The following is a 22243-nucleotide window of genomic DNA, read 5'->3' as shown; positions in this document are numbered from 1 at the left end:
TCTATGCCAAGGCATTTTAAATGCTCAACCAAGTGATTCTTAAAAGTGGTGAGAGTACATTCTCAGATAGTGTGTTCCTGATATCAACCACAGTCTGGGTGAACAAAAAAAACATCAAGTCCCCTCTAAATCAGTACCACAAGATAACTTCTAGAGTACCCATTCATTCCCTCACTTTGTCATTCACACCAAGATCATTGTACCATAAATCAGCTTTTAGCTATATACTGATTGCACCCAGTTCTATTTCTTAAGCGTCTTTTTTCACATCTCTACTGCAGAAGTTGTGTCAAACTGCTTGTCTGACATCCGGTGTTAGATGAGCTGTTGATACTTCCAGCTCAACATTGGAAAGATCAAAGTCATAACTGTGTTCTGCTGATTGTTTTTAATCTGAAAATTGAGCACTGGCAATACTGTGCTTTGGAAAATTATAGCATGGTTTCTCATGCATGTGACATGCTTATGTGCATAGTCTGCATGCACACCTGGGGATAACCTGGATTCTAGAAGTTGGCCTTCACCAAAAGGTAAAGGCATGTTTAGCTGAAGGGCCTTTTCCTACATGAGCTGTTGTCAGGTAGTATTGGTAGCCTTCAAGGATGGTGCTGATATCATCCAACCCTTGGATAAATCTTTACTCTTTCATTCTGAGAAGGTGGCCTATAAAGACTATGACCATGTGCGCTTACAGATAGTCCCATGGCCCACTGGTCTTTGGAAAAGCTGGGTGCTCATCCCATACACTCACCTGATAGGAGAGAGGATATCTGAGCTAAATATGTACTACAGCCCACAACATTTTGTTTCATTCTATTGAATTAATGGAAGCTAGCTTTGGATTCAGGAATGCAACAGACCTCAACTATTATATTGTGAGTGTAGCACTTGAAATTGGGGAGGAATTTCTACTTCCTCCCCCCCCCACCCCCCACCCCCACAATTCCCTTGCATATTTAACACATGACATTAGCTGGATTTTTAAGGTCTGATTTGGCAGATCCAGCATTACACAAGGTCTGAAGTCACCAACTGGTTACTAGGCATAGGGTCATGCACATTCATGCAACATATGTATTACCATGCCATTCAATTTGCCAAAGAGCAGTTTGCATGAAAAATGTGCACTTGTGATTCTTGAACAAAACTGGAAATAATTTGGCAAAGGTGCTACAACCCAATTTTTGCTGCCACTACATTTAATCCTGAAGCAAGTAGGAGGAGTATGATTTATACAAAGTCTGTAATTATATCAGGTTAAGCTCAAGCTAATATTCATAAAAGTGACAATGGTCAGGAACAGCATACAGGTGCCCTCCCCATATAATCTGGTGTACAGAGGCTGGTCTGGATGGGTGTACATGGATGTGTAACACATAAATTAAGGAATACAAATATAAATGTCAACATAGATGATATTGAAATCTAATTCAGTGTGTTAAACCATCATAGACATAGGTTTGAAAAATATAAACTCTATGTTCATTCAGGTTAGAGAGATAGAAAGGGGAGAAGGGAATATGAACTCAGCAGATGAAAGAAACCCCTCCTCACCATTCCACAAAAGGCAGTCAAACCACATGCATCTCACTAAAACACAATTTCTTTACATTTGGTTTATTGCCATAATGCATTTGCTAAAAATCCACATACATCCTTTTTGGTCAAAATTTGCATTGTTTTAATAGGTTATTGACAGGCTATCAAGTGTATGGTCTAAGGCATCATTTTATAATGACTATGCGCAAGAAGTTTATTGCAAAGCCCCCAGGTTCACTCACCCCCAAAAATTCAGTCAATAACCAATTTTTCTACACCCCCTCCAAAGTCTAAACCAACGTTCAATGACTTTTTAATTATTACAATATCTTACAAGCATTTCCATTGAAATCAATACATGTGTGATCTATTAACCAAAACAGTGCAGCTTCACTCCACAAATTTATTAAAAATATTGATTGGTTCCACCACTAGTGTATTCACTGACTTCCCTGTTTATAAGCAATAGTAATAGAATTCAAATTGCTTGTAATAATAAGGATGTAAAAAATTCCAAATGTAAAACTAATAATACAATGTACAATGATGGTGACAGAATATCATATGGTATAAATTGCTGAATAAGATATCTTTATTAGTCACATGTACATCGAAACACAAAGTGAAATGCATCTTTTTGCGTAGAGGGTTCTGGGGGCAGCCCGCAAGTGTCGCCATGCTTCTGGCGCCAACATAGCATGCCCACAACTTCCTAACCTGTACATCTTTGGAATGTGGGAGGAAACCGGAGCACCCGGAGGAAACCCACACAGACACGGAGAGAACGTACAAACTCAACCTAATATAGTTGAAATGCTAACTTTGTAATAATTTGTTTAACTTTACAAACAATACTGAATATGTAATTCTTAAATACAATAGCATTAATGAGATGCAACAAATAAAATATGAAACAAAACAAAAAAATACTGGAACCTCAGTTGGAGTCCTGAGAACAACCATGTGCACCCTATCAGAGCAGACATCACTCCAGAAAGACATCAGCTCGCCAAGGTTTAAATTATAAGGACAGATTACATATTCTATAAGTGTATTCCCTGGAAGTTATCTAAGTATTAAGGAGAACTAATGCATTAGATATATGGAAACTAGCACTGTTAATTCATCAACATTGGAAGTGTATAATTAATGGATTTTCAAATTAGTGGAAAAAATATTGCAATGCATTTTTCAATTTTGAAAAACATAATAGAAAATATAAATATGAAATGTTTCACAATACCCCCCACATCAGCCCATCACATTGCCTTGAACCTGGCCCACCACTTTGACTCACACTTTCCCCAGTGTCAATATGAATCAGGATTAGAATCAGGTTTATCATCACTAAGTTATATGATGTGAATTTGGTTGTTTTGTAGCAGCAGTACAGTACAAAGACATAAAATTATTATAAATCACAAAATAAATAAAAGCATTATGAAGTAGTGTTCATGGGTTCATGGACCATTCAGGAATCTGATGGCAGAGGGGAAGAAGCTTGAAGTACGAGACGTGAGAGTGAAGGCAGAAGTATCCACCTTCACTTTAAATACATCTGATGATCCAGCTTCCACACCCGCCATGGCAGAGAATTTCAGAGATTGACCACCCTCTGCGAGAAAAGATTTCTACAAACCTCAGTTTTAAACGACCAGCCCCCATTTTTGCAGTTATGTCCCCTTGTTCGAGACTTTCCCACTAGTGAAGCAATATCTATGCTGTCAAGCCCTCTTAGGATCTTACATGTTTGAATAAGGTTTCCCCTCATTCTTCCAAACTCCAAGGAATACAAAACCAAATTATTTAGTCTCTCTTGGTAGGACAACCCTCTCACCCCAGGAATTAGTCTGGTTAATCTTCATTGTTTGCCTCCAAAGTTACTATACCCTTACTCGATAAGGGGATCAAAACTGTACACAGTGTTCCAGGTGATGCTTTACCAATACCCTGTACAATGCAACTAAACCTCCCTATTTTTAAACTCCAACCCCTTTGCAATGAAGGCCAAAATGCCATTTACTTTCTTTACTGCTTGTTGGACTTGCCTGCTAGCCTTTGAAGTACAGGGGGATCTTTCAGTCTCTCTCCACTTAGATAATAATCTGCCTTTTGATTTCTCTTACTGATGTGTACGACCTCGTACTTCCCCACTTTAAACTTCATTTGCTGGTCTTTTGCTCACTTGCTCAATCTATCCATATCCCATCATAGAATTACAGTATCCTTATCACATCATGCCCATCTATCTATCTCTGTATCATCAACAAAGTTGGAATCCCTACACACTGCTCCATCCTCCAGGTTAGGTGTTCTAGAGCCCCTGAGAGAGGGAGAGGAGGAGAAAGAGAGAGAATGAGGAGAGTAGGGGAGGAGGGAGAATGGAGAGAGAAGATGGAAGACAGAGAGGAGAGGGGGAGGGGAAAGAGTGAGGGGAAGACAGAAAACGGGAAAGGTACAGATGTCTGTTAGAAGGGTATGAGGTTAAGGGGGTGGTTGAGAGAGATGGGATAGAGGGGGAGATAGTTATGGGAGAAGGCAATAAAACATACAAGCGGACAACTGGGGGAGTGAAGGCAAGTGTGGAATGGTGTAGAAAAGGTGGGAGAGAGTAGAGAGGAGACAGGTATATAAAGAAATGAGGGAAGGAGGTAGAAGCAACATAAATTGAGTGGACAGGGGGGTAAATTGAAAATTTGAAGAGAACAAGTGAAAGGGAAAGGGAGAGGGAGAAAGAGGGGAATAAGGGGCAAGAACTGAGATCCTTAGCGTAGACAAAGAATGGAGAAGCTGAGGGGGAAGAGGGATTAGAGAGATGGAGCAGAAAGTGGGGTAGATAGCGAGTGGAGGGGAGACAGGACATAGAACAGTACAGCACAATACAGGCCCTTCGGCCCACAATGTTGTGCCGACCTTTAAACCTCACCTAAGACTATCTAACCCCTTCCTCCCACATATCCCTCTATTTTAAATTCCTCCATATGTTTATCTAGTAATCCCTTGAATCTGACCAATGTACCTGCCTCAACCACTGCCCCAGGCAGCGCATTCCATGCCCCAACCACTCTCTGGGTAAAAAACCTTCCTCTGATATCTCCCTTGAACTTTAAAGCCATGTCCTCTTGTATTGAGCATTGATGCCCTAGGAAAGAAGTGCTGGCTGTCCACTCTATCTATTCCTCTTAATATTTTGTATACCTCTATCATGTCTCCTCTCATTCTCCTTCTCTCCAAAGAGTAAAGCCCTAGCTCCCTTCATCTCTCCTCATAATGCATATTCTCTAAACCAGACAGCATCCTGGTAAGTCTCCTCTGCACCCTTTCCAACGCTTCCACATCCTTCCTATAATGAGGTGACCAGAACTGGACACAGTACTCTAAGTGTGGTCTAACCAGAGTTTTATAGAGCTGCATCATTACCTCATGGCTCTTAAACTCGATCCCTTGACTTATGAAAGCTAACACCCCATAAGCTTTCTTAACTACCCTATCCACCTGTGAGGCAACTTTCAGGGATCTGTGGATATGGACCCCCAGATCCCTCTGCTCCTCCACACTGCCCAGAATCCTGTCATTAACTTTGTACTCTGCCTTGGAGTTTGTCCTTCCAAAGTGTACCACCTCACACTTCTCCAGATTGAACTCCATCTGCCACTTCTCAGCCCAGCTCTGCATCCTATCAATGTCCCTCTGCAATCTTCGACAATCCTCCACATTATCCACAACATCACCAACCTTTGTGTCGTCTGCAAACTTGCCAACCCACCCTTCTACCCCCTCATCCAAGTCATTAATAAAAATCATGAAAAGGAGGGAGGGAATGGGAATGAACAGAGAGGGACAGTGATAGATGTACAGAGGAAAAAAAATCCAGTGAAAGCCTACCCTCTCTTGGGTACAATGTCCAGATTAAACAGTTGGACATTGGTGCCTTTGAGGGAAAACTAAGGCTCCTTTTGATTCGCTCTTCACCTCCTGGGTCAATGGCTTGGAGCTACATCATATAGGAGCAACTCCTTCACTATCAGAACTTAAGGAAACTGCTTTCATTCTACCCACAGCTGATTCAGAGGCATTGGAATTGGTTTAATATTGTCACATCTACCGAGGTACAGTGAAAAACTTGTCTTGCATATTGTTCATACAGATCAATTCATTACACAGTGTTCCGAGGTAGCGCACGGTAAAACAATACAGAATGCAGAATAAAGAGTAACAGCTACAGAGAAAGTGCCATGCAGGTAGACAGTAAGGTGCAAGGCCATAACAAGGTAGACTGTGAGGTCAAGAGTCCATTTTATCATACTAGTTATTCAATAGTCTTATAACAGCAGGATAGAAGCTGTCCTTGAGCTTGGTGATATGTGCTTTCAGGCTGTTGTATCTTCTGCCCGATGGGAGAGGGGAAAAGAGAGAACATCCAGGATGGGTGGGGTCTTTGATTATGCTGGCTGCTTTTCCGAGGCAGCGCGAAGTGTAGACAGAGTCCATGGAGGGGAGGCTGGTTTCCGTGTGTGCTGAGCTATGTCCACAACTCTCTGCAGTTTTTTGCGGTCATGGGCAGAGCAGTTGCCATACCAAGCCGTGATGCAGCCAGGTAGGATGCTTTCTATGGTGCATCAATAAATATTGGTGACTCAGTGTTAACTCACTTCTGTCACATAGCCCTGAAAATGACTGGATTATCTTAATCTGGTGGTGTCAGTAACACCTGGAGCAAGTGGAGAGTGGGGATCTGATAAATGGTAAACCAGACTCCACATTCCTCTCTTTGGGTCCAGGGGTCCTCTTCACTTGCAGTATCCCATCCAAAATAACTTTTTTTGTGTATAAGATTGGCTGTGACCAAGATATTTAACCAGGTTGGATTAAAAAGTAGCTTAGTGACAGAAAATAAGGTTAAGGTCAATGGGAATTTTAGTCACTAGAAGACTGTAAGCAGTGGGTTCCTACTTTAGAAGTGAATTTAGGAAGCAGTTCTACATGTAACGTATAGTAGGTACTTGAAAGTCTTTTCTTGCAAATGACATCTGAAGCTGTAAATTGTCAATTGTCAATGTAAGATTGATAGAGTTTCGATAATAAAAAGATCTTAATGAATGTGGGAAAACAATGGGAATGTGGAGTCAGGTCACAGATCAATCACAATCTCTTTGAATAGTGCAACAGGCTCAAGGGGGTAAATGGCCTACTTCTGTTCCTATGTTCTTAAATTTCCATGTATAAATTATGCTAATTGAATGTAATCCAGTTATGTAAATGAAATCAATTAAAACAATGGATTATAAACACATCCCATTGCCCAACTTTCCTATTTTGCAAGTAATTCTTGGCAATCCTCCCACAGATGGCATAGTTCATTTCCTAGCCCACTCATAAACTGGCCACAATAAACATCATTGCAAGTGATAAAATTTTACTTTTGGGAAAAGTGCTCCTTGCTCTCATATATAGTATATTTTCAGAAATTGATATGAGGACATACTCCAACTGCATGTGAAGAGGTTGCCTTTGTCTTATTTCTCCTCTTGGTTTATCATACCAAATAAATTAAACTTGTTTGGTATTTGTTCTGAATTCTTATAAAATATTCAATGCATTACATGCAAGGATTTGAAAAACTTTTTTTCCACATATCATTATTTGAAGAACCACTAAATTCCATAATGCATGTAGATTTCATAACTGACAGAGTTTCAAATTTGGCATCTCAAGTTTCATCAACATCGAACAATTAGTCATAAACAGAACTCTTCAACAGGTAGTTGAAGTGGATGCCAACTTCATGCTGCTTAAGGATTGCAGTGATTTCTTTGTGCATGCAGCACTCCCTGTGCAATTCATTTGCTGCATGTATTAGCAGGGGACTCAATATCACGACAGCCAATCAGTGCTCAAAGCTAGCAGAGCACAGAGGTGAGGAGCTGTACGCACCGACGTCATTGGAAGTACTGTGTTGTGCAAGTCCTGACCATGAGAGGGTGAGGGCATCAAAGTTTGCAGATGATGAACTGGAGATCTTTGTTGAAGAGGGGAAAGGAAAGAGAGATGGACATTCAAGATGGCTTATCCCTGCTGCCGTTCTTAAATAAAGGAACAACATTAGCATTGGCCTTAGTGTTAAAGAATCAGAGGAGGTGGAATTTTAGAGGTGTGTCCAGGAGAGCTTTTTGATGCAGTGTGTAGATAGGCCAAAGGGGACCCACTCTTTCCCTAGCTCCCCTTTTGCTCCTACTATACTTATGGAATGACTTTGAATCCTCCTCAATCTTACCTGCAAGGATCTCATGCCCACTTTTTGCCCTCCTAATTTTTTTCTTATGTAACATCCTAAACCCTCCGTATTCCTCAAGGGACTCCCTTGACTGAAGTTGCCGATACCCATCATATGCTTCCTTTTTTTCCTGATCAAACCTTCAATAACCTTTGTTATCCAAGGTTCTCTAATCTTGCCATTTTTTCTTTCATCCTTACCAGTACATGCTGGCCTTGAACTCTTGATAACTCTCTTTTAAAAGACTCCTACTTGTCAAATGTTGTTTTACCTATCAGCAACTGCACCCAATCTACTTTTGCCAGGTCCTCTCTTGTGCTATTGAAATCAGCTTTCCCCCATTTTAAGACCTTAAACTTGAGAGCCAACTCCCTTTCTAAAACTACCTTGAAACTTAAAGAAACCTAAACAGTAAATTTTGGTTACTGTTCCCAAAATGTTCCCCCAAATGATGCTTCCATCGCCTGTACGGTTTCATTTCCTAAGATAAGGTCAAGTAAGAGCCACTGCTCTGGTAGGACTATTTACATATTGTCTCAAAGAACTATCTTGGATGCACTTAATAAATTCTGCCCAATCTATGCTCCTTGCACTAAGACAATGTCAGTCAATATTGGGAAAGTTAAAATCCCCCACTAATATAACTCTATTGCTTTTATACCTTTCTGTAATTTGCTTACGTACTGTATCTGTTCCTCTAATTTCTGCTGACTTTTGGGAGGCATGCAGTATAACTCCAGCAAAGTGAATGTAACATAAAAATGAATATGAAACGTAATACTTAAATAACATAAGCATAAGCAAACGTCATAGAGTCATAGCATCATGAAGGACAGAAAACAGGACCTTCGGTCCAACAAATCCACACCAACCAAGATATCTATCTGAGCTAGTCCCATTTGCCTGCATTTGGCCATATCCCTCTAGGCCTTTTCTATCCGTGTACCTGTCCAAATGTCTTTGAAAACTTTGTAATTGTACCCACCTCTACAGTTTCCTCTGGCAGCTTGTTCCATATACCAACCACGCTCTGTGTGAAAAAGTTGCCTCTCATATCCCTTTTAAATTTTTCCCCTTGATATAGTATAGTAAATATAGCAATTAGAAAATATCCACTTAAATCAGTAATTTAAATGCTTAGATTTATGCTACAATTTATGTGATATAATTGTTATCTCACAATATTATAATGTCTATTGCCCATTAGCCGGAGTAGAAGGTTCCAATATCTGAATGCACCACAGAGGAGATCTGGCAGCACTGGTCAGCACATTGTGATAGGTCCATAGCAGAACTGATGAGGTAAATCCTAATGACAGGCAGGGGGTTCCTCAGTGCACGGTTGCACTGTGGCTACAGTGTAGGGCACCTACAACATGCACTGCATTTACTGAAACCAAACCCACAATTTCTACCAGCACAAAGGTCAAGAGAACCAAGTCCTGCAGATTCACCTCACATCATCCTGATTTAGAAACATTATCACTGTTTTTTCATTATCACCAAGTCTAAATCCAGGAACTCCCTCCTCTTCAGCATTGTCGGTGCACCTTGACCAGAAAGACTGCAACAGTTCAAGTCAGTTCATCACCCGTTCACAAGGGCAATTTGGGGTAGACAATGAATGCTAGCTTGCCAGCAATGCCCACACCCCGTTAAATAAAAATGTCCCACTTAGAATCCACACAAGATATGTTTTCATGCTATATTTTTCTGTTAAATAATTAACAGTTTTTCTGCACAGTCAGAAGCTGGGAGTGATGTGTGAAGGAGGCCCAAATGAAGAAGTAAATGGCTTGATTATTCACAGTAATCTTGTTAACTTTTTCTTCTACATGCTAATTCAGTACTACTGCCCTTGCACTTCAGTAAAATAGAAACTCTAATGTAATTAACCACTGGTAGGCACTGTTTACATTAGTTCTCTGAAGGTTAAGAAGTAGATTAAAGCTAAAATTAGATCTGCCTAGGGCTGTGGTGGTTATATCCTAATCATATTAGTCAAGCAGGCCAGAACGCCACCTGACACACAGACAAATGGATTATTTATTTAAGAAGGATTTTTATTAATCCCTGAAGTCCATTCATGTAACTTCAATACCTTAAAAGTTGTTATTAATGTAACTGTATTCTCTCCAAAGATTTGTTTTACTCTTCTATTTGGAGTTTCTCCTGGACAATCTGATCTCAGTTTTGACTTTATCACCTCACTGGATTTTAGTTAACCAAATAAGACAAAGATACAGATTGTCAAACAGCTGCAGACAATTCTTTGGTATGGTGTGGTGTCCCTCTTTTTATTTATATGGAGTAATGGTAATTATCTAGATCATTTTACAGTCATAATGCATGGTTCACTTCACAACCAATGATTTGTCTTGAGTTACTGAAGGAGATTCACAAGATTCAGAAAAACACCAGGTATGTTCTTACATGCAGAGGGATCATCCTTTGAAAACATCAAATATACATCAAAGAACTATAAACAGTGAAACAGGCTTGTGACTTTCACCTTGCAGGAGTTGGGAGCAGGAGATATGAAAAGAGGTAAGTCTCTGTGCTTGTGCTTGGGAGTTTCACCTTGCAGGAGTCTAAAAGAGGCACATTTTCAAGTTGTTAATAGTTAATTGACTCATTGGCTAGCTAACAGCAGCCAATAAAAAGAAGTAAAGGTCAAGCGGAGCAGCAATTTTGGTGCGGCCATTGTGTGAGTGGGCCAGTGTTAGAGTGGTGAGTTGAGGCCTTACAGGAAGAAGTGGAAGCTAAAGAGTTGGCGACTTGAGGTGAGAGCGGGAAATTTGAAAAGAAGTGAGTCTCCCCACTTGCTTGTGAGTTTCACTTGCAGGAATTTAAGAGGTACGTCAGCTAATTGTTAATTAATAGGTGATTGGCTAATTAGCTAATTATCAGCAGCTAGTAAAAAGTTAGGGTCAAGTAGAGTGTCTATTTTGGAGCAGCCATTTTGAGAGTGAATACCAGGCTTCAGTGAGGAGGGTGAGCAGCACTAAGGTAAGGTGAGGGTAGATTCTTATTCATTTTTTTTTTGTCTCTTTATTTTCCCTCAAAGCTTCTTAGTCATGGCAGGTGAGCTCAGACCCGTGTCATGCTCCTCCTGCCCAATGTAGGACTCAATATCTGAGGGGGATTGTTTGCTAGTGCTGTTGGGGAGGGTTTAAACTAATATGGCAGTGGGAAGGTAATCCATGCAGAAAGCCAGAGGGAAGCAAAGCAGAGACCAGAACAAAAGTTAGAAAAGAGAAAAGTAGAAGTCAAACACAAAGGTTACTAGATTCTAAAAGGACAATGAGTGGAAGGGTACTTTATTTGAATGCCTGTAATATTTGAAACAAGGTCAGTGAACTTGTGGCACAAATCAGTACAAAGGGGTATGATTTAGTGGCCATTATAGAAATGTGGTTGCAGGGTGGAGATGAGTGGGAATTAAATATCCAAGGATATCAGGTAATACAGAAGGATAGGCAGGAAGGTAAGGTGGGGGTGGGGTAGCTCTTTTAATTAAGGATGAGATCAGGGTGATAGTGAGAGACGATATAAGATCCGAGGAGCAGAATGCTGAGTCCATCTGGGTAGAGATTAGGAATAGTAAAGGGAAAAAAATTACTGGTGGGAGTTGTCTGTAGGCCACCGAATAATAACATTACAGTGGCACTGGCAATAAACCAAGGAATATTTGAGGCATGTAAGAATGGAACGGCAGTTGTCATGGGGGACTTTTAACTTCCACATAGATTGGGTGAATCATAGAACATGGAACAATTACAGCACAATTCAGGCCCTCCAGCCTACAAAGCTGTGCCGAACATGTCCCTACCCTAGAAATTACTAGGCTTACCCATAGCCCTCTATTTTACTCAGATCCATGTACCTATCTAACGGTCTCTTGAAGGACCCTATCGTATCAGCCTCCTCCACTGTTTCCGGCAGCCCATTCCATGCACTCACCACTCTCAGAAGTTGGTCGAGGCAGTCTTGAGGAGGACTTCACAGAATGCATCTGTGATAGCTTTCTTGAACAGCATGTTAGTGAACCTACAAGGGAAAATGCTATCTTAGATCTGGTCCATGCAATGAGACAGATAAAATTAATGATCTTGTAGTTAGGATCCTCTTGGAAAGAGTGATCACAGTATGATTGAATTTCTCATACAAATGAAGGGTGCAATAGTTCAATCTAAAACCAGTGTATTGTGCCTAAACAAGGGAGGCTACAATGGGATGAGAGAGGAGTTAGCTAGCAGAGACTGGAAACACAGGCTATATGGTGGGACAGTTGAGGAACAGTGGAAGACTTTCAAAGAGATTTTTCCTGGTGCTCAACAAAAATACTTTCCAGTCGAAAGCACGGACAGTAATGGTGGGGAGAGCCAGCCTTGGATAACTAAGGAAGTAAAAGAAGGCATTAAGCTAAAAGCTCATGCATACAAAGTCACCAAGAGTAGTGGGAAACCAGAAGATTGGGAAAACTTTAAAAAGCAACAAAGAATGATTAAGCAAGCAATAAGGAAAGGGTATATAGATTATGAAAGTAAACTAGCATAAAATATAAAAACAGATGGTAAAAGTTTATATAATTATATAAAGTGGAAAAAGGTGACTCAAGTGAACATTCTTCCCTTGGAAGATGGGAAGTGGGAATTAATATTGGGTGATGTGGAAATGGACTTGAATGACTATTTTGTGTTGGTCTTCATGGTGTAGGACATCTCTAACATGCCAAAGAGAGATGTCATGGATGTGATGGGAGGGCCTCAATACAATCACTGTCACTAAAGAGGTAGTGACGAGCAAACTAGTGTGCCTAAAGGTAGACAAGTCCCCTGGTCCTAATAGAATGCATCACATGGTACTGAAAGAAATGGCAGAAGTTATAGTAGAGGCATCTGTGATAATTTACCAAAATTCTCTGGACTCTGGACAGGTCCTGGCGGATTGGAAGACAGCAAGTGTCACGCCATTGTTTAAAAATGGATGCAGGCAAAAATGCGTAACTATAGACCAGTTAGCTTAACGTCTGTAGTCGGGAAAATGCTTGAAGCTATCATTAAGGAAGAAATAGTGAGACATCTGGATAGAAGTGGTTCCATCAGGCAGATACAGCATGGATTCAGGAAGGGCAGGTCCTGTTTGACAAACTTACTGGAGTTCTTTGAGGATATAATGAGTGCAGCAGATAGAGGTGAACAGGTGGATGTTGTATACTTGAATTTCCAGAAGGCATTCAGTAAGGTGCCGCATAAAAGCCTTATCCACAAGATAAGGATGCATGGAGTTGGGGGGTAAGGTTGGGGGCATGGATAGAGGATTGGTTAACCAATAGAAGGCAGAGAGTTGGGATAAATGGGTGTTTCTCTAGCTGGCAGTTAGTGGGGTGCCGCAAGGGTCGGTGCTGGGCCTGCATCTGTTCATGATGTACATTAACAATTTGGAAGAGGGGACAGTGTAGCTTATCTAAGTTTGCTGATGACACTAAATTGACTGGAAAAGAAAATTGTGCAGAGGATGCAGTGAGTCTGCAGCGAGATAAATAGGTTAAGTGAGTGGGCAAGGGTCTGGCAGATGGTGTACAATGTTGGTAAATGCGAGGTCATCCACTTTGGAAGAAAAAATAGATGAGATTAATCTAAATGGTGAAAGATTGCAGCATGCTGTTGTGCAGAGGGACTTAGGAGTGCTTGTGCATGAATTGCAAAAGATTGGTTTGCAGGTGCAACAGGTTATCAAGAACGCAAATAGAATGTTGGCCTTCATTGCTAGAGGGACTGAATTTAAGAGCAGGGAGGTTATGCTGCAACTGTACAGGGTACTGGTGAGGCCGCACCTGGAGTACTGCGTGCAGTTCTGGTCTCCTTATCTGAGGAAGGATATACTGGCTTTGGAAGCGGTGCAGAGGAGGTTCACCAGGTTGATTCTGGAGATGAGGGAGTTTGCCTATGAGGAGAGATTGAGTCGCCTGGGACTATACTCATTGGAATTCAGAAGAATGAGAGGGGATCTTATAGAAACACATTATGAAAGGGATAGATAAGATAGAGGCAGGAAGGTTGTTTCCACTGGTAGGGAGACTAGAACTAGGGGACATGGCCTCAAGATTTGGGGGAATAGATTTAGAATGGAGATGAGGAGAAACTGCTTTTCCCAGAGAGTAGTGAATCTGTAGAATTCTCTACCCAGAGAAGAAATGGAGGTTACGTTCAAGACACAGATAGATTTTTGCATTGTAAGGGAATTAAGGGTTACGGGGAAAAGGCAGGTAGGTGGATCTGAGTCCACGGCTAGATCAGCCATGACCTTATTGAATAGCAGAGCAGGTCGGTGGGGCCAGATGGCCGCCTCCTGCTCTTATTTCTTATGTTGTTATTTGTAAAACTTTGATCCAAAAATCAAAACTTTGTCATATATGGGAAAAATTAATTTTTTCACCAAGCTTGGTTTGAAGGCACAATTTGTGCAGTTCATTTATGGGCATGATCTACGAACAGCATGATATTTCAATGGATCATGTCAGAAATGTGAATTAGGGTTTCCCAACTTGTTATTTATGCAGGTTGTAAACCATGTTCCCCCTAAAACAAGAGCAAATATCTTATTTTCATGAGTATGTGCCATCATATAGTTCATATTTTACTGAGAGAGATCAATAATCAAACAATAGGATATGCAACATTAAATCTTTACTAACAAACAAGATGCTGGAAGAACTCAGCAGGGAAATAGAGGGAAATGGACAGATTTTAAATAAATCAAAAGGGACACAAACCCATAAAGCTATAGGACAAAATTTGGCTTTATTAAGCAACACACAAGGTGCTGGAGAAACTTCGCAGGTCAGGCAGAATGTAGGGAGGGAAATGGACAGTCGACGTTTGAGAAGGGTCTTGACCTGAAACATTGACTGTCCATTTCCCTCCATTGATGCTGCCTGACCTGCTAAGTTCCTCCAGTGCCTTGTATGTTGCTCCAGATTCCAGCATCTGCGGTCTCCTGTGTCTCCATTTGGCTTTATGAAGGTGTTTTCCCAAAAAAAATGGACAACATAAGTGTGTGTAATAGCATGAAGGACTACAAGCAACTGTCAATCTCACTTCCCTTTATTTCAGATTGGCTACATAACAAAGGCATTATCAACTATTTTGCCTTGTTTTAAAGTTTTTTTTTAATGGACAATGCACTAGTTCCTTGGCTGGCCCCATGTTATGACTTGTCTTGTTTGAAAATATTTACCAATAAGCATGACATTTACAGTATGCAGTTTCAAACTGTACATATTTTAAAAATAAAAAAAAGACACATCATGGTCCATTGAGTATAATAAGATACTGAGATTTACAGAGCAGGAGGAAACGGGTTCAAATTGTTTCCTGTGCTAAGCTAGCTAACTTGACTAACAGTCTTACCATCGGGGTTGGAGGAGATAGTGGAAAATCGTGCTCCTGATCACTACCTAATAACCTCTAATGAAAAGTGATTAAATAAAAAATGGCAAAAGGCTAGGTTTTACTGTAAAATCCTGCCATGATCAAAAAGCCTAACATTCTTTATCATGATTCAAAGCAAAACTAACAAATGTATTGAAGGATTGCCATCATACTTGGATTGCTATTTGTGTTACCATGTTTAGAAGTTCATTTGTGACTTCTTTTGTAGCTTGGGGAAGTAATGTACCAACACCAACACACATTCATGACAAGTGGGAGATATACAGCCAAATGGTAAGAAGAGTCCAAGACGATTGGAGATACCTCTCTTAGTGCAGCCTTCTCACCTTCCAAGTAGTTGAAATCTCAGTAACGAGGCAATGTTAGCATGATCAGCAGTACTGGCATTAGATAATGATCAGCATCGGTTCTGTTGGACCAGACACTACGTACCAATGGCCAGCCCTCAACCCCGCAACAAGTTTTATATTCCTAGCCCAGTCACAGCATAGAGCCCATGGCATCCATATGCAATACCATCAAAACATAAAGAAGATCTGTCTCAAGAAAACAGATAGACATCATGAAGTGGCAAGAGCTGACTGTCAACCAATAGCAATGACACCAAAACCTGATTCCTGATTCAAAAGCAGATTTCTGATTATAGCTCAGGCTGGGAATTAGGTGAAAGGGCCAAACCAAATGCCAAACCATCTTTGCCTTGACAGCTTGACTTAGTACTGGGGTGGAATATTAAGCCACAGGAAAGTCTGCCATGGCAGAAGGGATGATGTCTGCCATTCTGGTTGGTCTGGGTCTGCGGGTTGCAGCGCCAGTTTTATGTAAGTGAAGGTGGGGAGTATTTTAGCATCTATCAGGTAAAGTCAAGTTTTTTTACTTGTGCATCTTTTTCTCCAGCTTCATCTCACATACACAAATTGAAAATATAAGTCGGGGCAAAAGGTTTAAAATAATATTTTGCTTGCATACTTAAAGAAGGACCACATCAGTTTCCGATAGATCTCCTTGCTGTCTGTTCAAAAGTGCAGGCTATTGGAGAAAATTCAAGGAAGGGAATAGGACATGGTTGGGACAATTTTAACGTTCAACCACCAACCAGTAGCATCAGTATTTGCCAAATCAATGGTAGAAGTATAATTTAAAAACTTCCAAAAAAAATTTAAAAACTACATTTTCACATGCCGATACAAGTTTACAAATATGGTAATGTGTGTTCCTCAAACCTGCATGATTGATGATGGATCGGAATTATGAATGTTAGCATCTCATAATCATGAACACTGCCACATGTAAAGCTTTCACTTGAGATCACAGCATTGGAATGATATGCTCCTTCATTTTTTGGTGGTAATATTAGCTGCTGATGCCTGCTCTAGATTTAAAGAAATGTTCATTCCCTTGGTACGTTAAAATTAATATGATTTTAGAACTTATTTGATTATAATTATAAAAAATAATTACATTTTATAGAAGTAAATTACTGTAGATTCACACTAAAAACATACAGTATTTCTTGTAGGCATTGCAGCAAATACTTTTTAACAGTTTGATTCTTGATTCTAATTTTATCACTACTTTTTACGGAGTGACACTAATATCAACCAAATCAGAACAGGTATGACTGGTACTCAAAGACACTGTATTTATCTCTCATACAGAACAAAAAGCAAAATATCCTTGACAATAAAGTACAATTAATTTCCGTTTCACAGATAATTATCTTGCCAAGACCAGAAGATGTAAAGATTTTAATGTGATCTAAAATAATACCAATTGCCTTTTAAGTGAACACTTCTGCATTCTAATTCAAGGAATCAAGATGTTATTAATATTGTGTTAAACATGACAGCATGATTTTATCTTTTAAACTTTTCTACTTTAGTTTATAATAATTTTAGTTTAGTGCCTGAGGCAGGAAATTACTTTTGCAAAGCTACAGACTAAAAACAGAATGAATATAACCTAGTATCAAAAGTTTCAAGGAGCTGTCATTTTTGGTTGTTTTTTTTTTACTGATTTCTATATGTTCAACTGACTTCAAACCTAAAATTTAGTGAATAAATGAAATACAGAGCAATGGTCACTGTTAGTGACTGAAACTGGCGTCCATATGCGACTATAGTCAGAAACAAAATCTTCTGTATAATGAAGTCATCTGAACAATTATCCAGTCTTCGCTCATGTATATTTGAACTCTAAAATGGGTAAAATGTTTGGAGCTGGACTTAACATTAATGTTTTAGTTTAGTTTCAGAAATGTGATCCCACATGCAGAACATCAATCTTGTTTTCGCAGTGAAGTTCATCCAATATAACATTATTCAAAGAAAATTACTACGTAGATTATCTTTGCATGGGCAAGCATTCATGTCACCTGTTTATCAAGTGAAATTAAATAACATGAATTTAGCCTGGAAATTCTTTCTCTTGCTGAATACAAGCATTAAAACAGCATTGTGTAGTTCACATACTCTAATTCAAGATGCGCCATTAGGTATGTACTTTTCAACAACATTCATAGTGTAACAAGGCAGGTATCATCTGATAGAAAATGCTTTCTAATAAGGGAAGCAGCATTTTTTAAAATTACTTGTTAATGGTATGTGGACATAACTATCAATGGCAGTATTTACCACCCAACCCTAATTTCTAAATTGAGAAGGCTGTCAAAGATATTGGTGGCTTGGAGTCACATATGCTCTGGACTTGGGGAACCAGATAAATTTTTGTAAGAAACCAGTAAAATCAGGATTACTATCTTTGAGACTATTTGTTTTTTCTCTTAAAGCAATCCAAATTTTATTCAATTATTTGAATTTAAATTCCCCATCTGCCATGGTGTGATTCAAGCTTATGTGTCTGGATTAGAGGGTCTGAACACTGGCTGCTCTCCCTGCAACTGAACCACTACACTACCGTACTCTGTGATTTTTATCAAATCAATTTTGCGCGGTTACTGGCACATAGCGCATAACTAACATTCAGCCCTCAACCCCTAAAGGGACACACTGCACAGTTGAGAGGGAGGTAGAAGGAAGGGAATGTGTCCCCTGGATGCTGCTTGGATATCCTTATTTCTAGTATAATACTTCAAACCAGCATTGCATAAGGATTGACATAATTATGTGCATCTGAAGTGGAAAGTATGTCATCCAGGCAAAAGTGATTCACAATGGGAAGTCCCCAATTGAACCTCTGGAGTGACATGAAACAACCCAGTAACCATTGTAATCAGGTTTTACACTGGGAGTAATCCAGTTTCATGCCATGACTACACAAATGAATTACTCGACCCTTCTCACCTATAATAATTATACTTTTAGAAGAGTATGGATATGATGCTACCTTTGAATGGAAATGAAGCAGTACATGGGTAAAGGGAACGATTTACCACAGAGGGTGGGGGAGGGGAGGGGGGAATTAGGAGGTCAGCAATGCATGGAAATTGGGTTACGAGAGCAGAACATTTTTAAGTTAGAAAACAAGAATTTCTAAGCTATATAGTAGAAAATTATTGAATGCAATAGATACAAAAACTATAGGATACTTGCTGCAGTTTGTCATTGTTTTGCAATGTGGCATTACGTTTATAGCTACCTTAGATCATTTTACGACATCGGCTGTCGTCTAACCACAACGGGTGTAAAGCCAAGTTTTATGCAGAAGTTTAAAAGGAGTTGATCAAACAATTGCCTTTAAGTTCTGGCACTGACAGCAGCATGCAGGCTTAATGGCATGGTCCTACAACTAACATATTAAGGACAACTATTGTTATAATATAGACACAAACATTCATTCACAGAGAACAGCAGCTATGGTCCTCGAGAGGTAGGAGCTTGTTTTATTTGTAAGTCCAATGATTTTGATCATTGTGACCTTTTCACCACTGAAATAAGAAACAGATTTGGTTCAACCATGCTTCCCAAATGCATTGACATCAGTGGCCACATTTTGCGACCTGATGCTTATGGCCATTGATGTAATTTCTGCATCTATTTCAGCAGTTTGCCAAATTATGCTAAGAGAGACCAATCTAGTGAGGTAGTGATTCCAAAAAGAGAGACTATTACATTGAGGATAAAGGGAACTCCTCTCTTTTGGAATAATAAGCTGATTTGCTGTGAAATCAAATAGGTAGCAGTTACCTGGATGAATTCATTCTGATGTTATAACAGATCTTTATTCACTTTCAAATTAAAAGGAGGAAACAGTAGAACCCCCTCACCATAGTTTGCAGCTCTCCATGGCTATAGGTGTGGTGCCAGAGAAATGGTGGGAAAATTATTGGAGAAATTTCTGAGAGGCAGTATTAATCAACATTTGGAAAAGTGCAAGAAAGTCAAAGGCAGCATGAATTTTTAAGGGAAGGTCATGTATAACAAGCTTGAAGGTAACACTGGGTCAATGAGGATAATACATTTGATGTTGTCTGCAAGATATTTGACACAGATTGATCAGGAAAGTAAAAGGCCACCAGATGCAAAAGAAAATGGAAAACTAAATTCAAAATTAGTTCAGTGGAAGAAAGCAAAAGGTAATGGTCAACAGAACTTCTGGGGATTAGGAAAGAAGGAGGTACGCACAGTCCCATTCTCAGGCCATTGCTTTTTGTGGTAAACACAAATGATCTGGGATTAAACATTGGGACCATGTGTGAGAAGTCTGCAGATGAAATCTAAATTGACAGTGTCGTTTATAGAGGAAGGAAATTGCTTGCTGCAAGAGGACTGATTGGGTTGGCATAAAAGTGGCAAGTTAACTCAGTGTAGAAAATTATAAGATAATACATTCAGGAAGGGCAAATAAGGAAAATGCCTACTTTTTTTTCCTTTATTAACCTTCTAGTCATTTTGTATTCAATCCAATCTTCTAGCCCACCACCCCTCTTAAAGCAATTAAATGTTGTCTTAAAATATTATGCTATCTTTAACGTTTTTAGTTCTCCACAGATGGTGGGTCCACCCCCTGGTGTTTTTCTTTCTTGCAATGTATCTGTTCTGCATATTCTTAAAGCTCTCCTTAAATGTCTGCCACTGCATTTTGATTGACCAATACCTGAAGCTAATTTGCCATTTCACTTTAGCTGGCATTGTTTTCATGCCTTCCTAACTGCCCTTATTTTGGTCTTCTCTTTTGTCCCTCAAACTGATTATAAACTTCAGTCACATACTATAGTCCCTGCAACCTAAGATTGCCTTGATTCTGTGGTCATTACTACTTAATTCTATCTCATTGCACCACACCAGGTCTAGTACAGCATGCCCTCTGGTTTGTTCCAGAAAGTGCTGCTCAAACTATCCCCCAAAACACTCTACAAACTCCCTTTACACACTACCTTGCCCATCGATTTCTTTTTCCCAATCTATGACCAGATTACAATCCCCCATGATTGTTGTGGTACCTTTCTGACAAATTCTCATTAGTACTTCCCTTATTTTCCATCCTAACACCCCCACAAGTGATTTTATCCTTTCTCTTCCAATCAACCTGCTTCTACATCCTGGTTTCCTGAACCTAGGACATCCTTTTCTAGCATTAAGACCATCATTAATTGACAGAGCCACTCATCATCCTTTTCCTAATATCCCATCCTTCCTAAATGTCATGAATCTTCAATATTCAGATCCCAATCTATGTTGTTCTTCAGCCATGCCTCTGACGTGGCTATCAGATCCTATTTATTTCTATTTGCACTCTGTTTTGCCTTGAATGCTACATACATTCAGATATATAACTTTTAGTTTCATTCTTTTATTGTCTTTGCAACTTCTAGCCTTACCCGATGATTTACTTTTAAAGTTGTATTCTCTAATCCTTTATATCATGTGCTATTTATCATTTTCCACATTAATACTTTTAGCTTTGTTTCCACCTTCTGGTTTACTCAATCATTCTGACAATGAGATAAGAGACTGCAGATGTGAGAATCTGGAGTAAAAACAAACTGCTGGAAGAACTCAGCAGGTCAAGCAGCATCTGTGAAGGCAAAGGGATGGTCAATGTTTTGGGTCAAGGCCCTGCATCAGGGCATTCCAATGCTGATGCTGTGCCCCTGCTATTTAGTTCAAAATCCTCTCTGCTTCCCTAGTTATACAGATTACTAAAATACTAGTCCCAGCAGAGTTCAGGTGTAGACTACCCAATAGACCATCCCAGTGCCCCATGAATGGGAACCTAATTCTATCACACTATTTGTTCAGCCACACATTCATTTCTCTAATATTATTTGCTAATGCTAATTTGCAGGTGGGTCAGGTAAGTAATCAAGAAATTATTATCTTTGAGGTTCTGCTGCTTAATTTGCATAGTGTCTGTGCAGAACCTCTTAGTTTATCTGCCTATGTCATTGGTATGTACATGCAACCATGTCCTCTTACTGTTAGTTCCTTGTCAGCCCTGAGCAGATATCTCAAACCCTGGCAGCAGGCAGGCAACACAGCCCTCTGTAATCTTGCTCTTTGCTGCAAGGAATAGTACCAATCTCGCTCACTATACTGTCCCCTACCACCTGTACATTCTTGTTTGCACCACCTACCTCCACCATCATGCACTGTGCAACATCCCCCTACCCCATCCACCCCCATCCAAACAAGCTGAAGGAACCGCAAATCATTGCAAAGGCTAAGCTCCTGCACTTCTGTCCTTGGGTTCCTTACCTGCCTCACTTACTGTCCTGTCCCTGAGAATTTACCTAATCAGAAGAAGCTATCTTAATGAACATGACCACCTCCTTTCACAAGGCATCTTTTAATGAATGTCCATAGTCAGCAGAATACAATCAACATATGTGATCTATGATGGATGGCAGACTGTGCAACTATATTTAGATCCCCTAAATTTCCCTCTTTTGTTGCATTAGGGCTTGATGAGTGGTCTGAAGATGGAACCTCCCACCTTCACATCACTCTTTGCAAACAACTGTAGAGCCACACACATCCTTGAGGATATTGCTCATGAGGAAACAAACGCTGAA

The 22243-nt window shown here is 39.9% G+C and overlaps 1 protein-coding gene across 7 annotated transcripts in view; it reads right to left on the bottom strand.

Annotated features, from left to right (window-relative positions):
* The window catches only part of fam172a (family with sequence similarity 172 member A), a 365626-nt gene that overhangs the window by 66948 nt on the left and 276435 nt on the right, over positions 1 to 22243 (bottom strand). For 6 of the 7 annotated variants that reach the window (XM_052020321.1, XM_052020323.1, XM_052020320.1 and 3 more), the window contains exon 11: positions 11777 to 11863. The exons of the other annotated variant lie outside the window; for it this stretch is intronic. In XM_052020321.1, coding sequence (XP_051876281.1) covers positions 11777 to 11863 — 87 coding nt within the window. The remainder of the gene's footprint in view (positions 1 to 11776; positions 11864 to 22243) is intronic. 7 annotated transcript variants of the gene reach the window in all.

Source organism: Pristis pectinata, chromosome 7, assembly GCF_009764475.1.
Source record: "Pristis pectinata isolate sPriPec2 chromosome 7, sPriPec2.1.pri, whole genome shotgun sequence".
In the NCBI taxonomy this organism is placed as follows: Eukaryota; Metazoa; Chordata; class Chondrichthyes; order Rhinopristiformes; family Pristidae; genus Pristis; species Pristis pectinata.
This window is presented reverse-complemented; position numbering and strand designations above follow the sequence as displayed.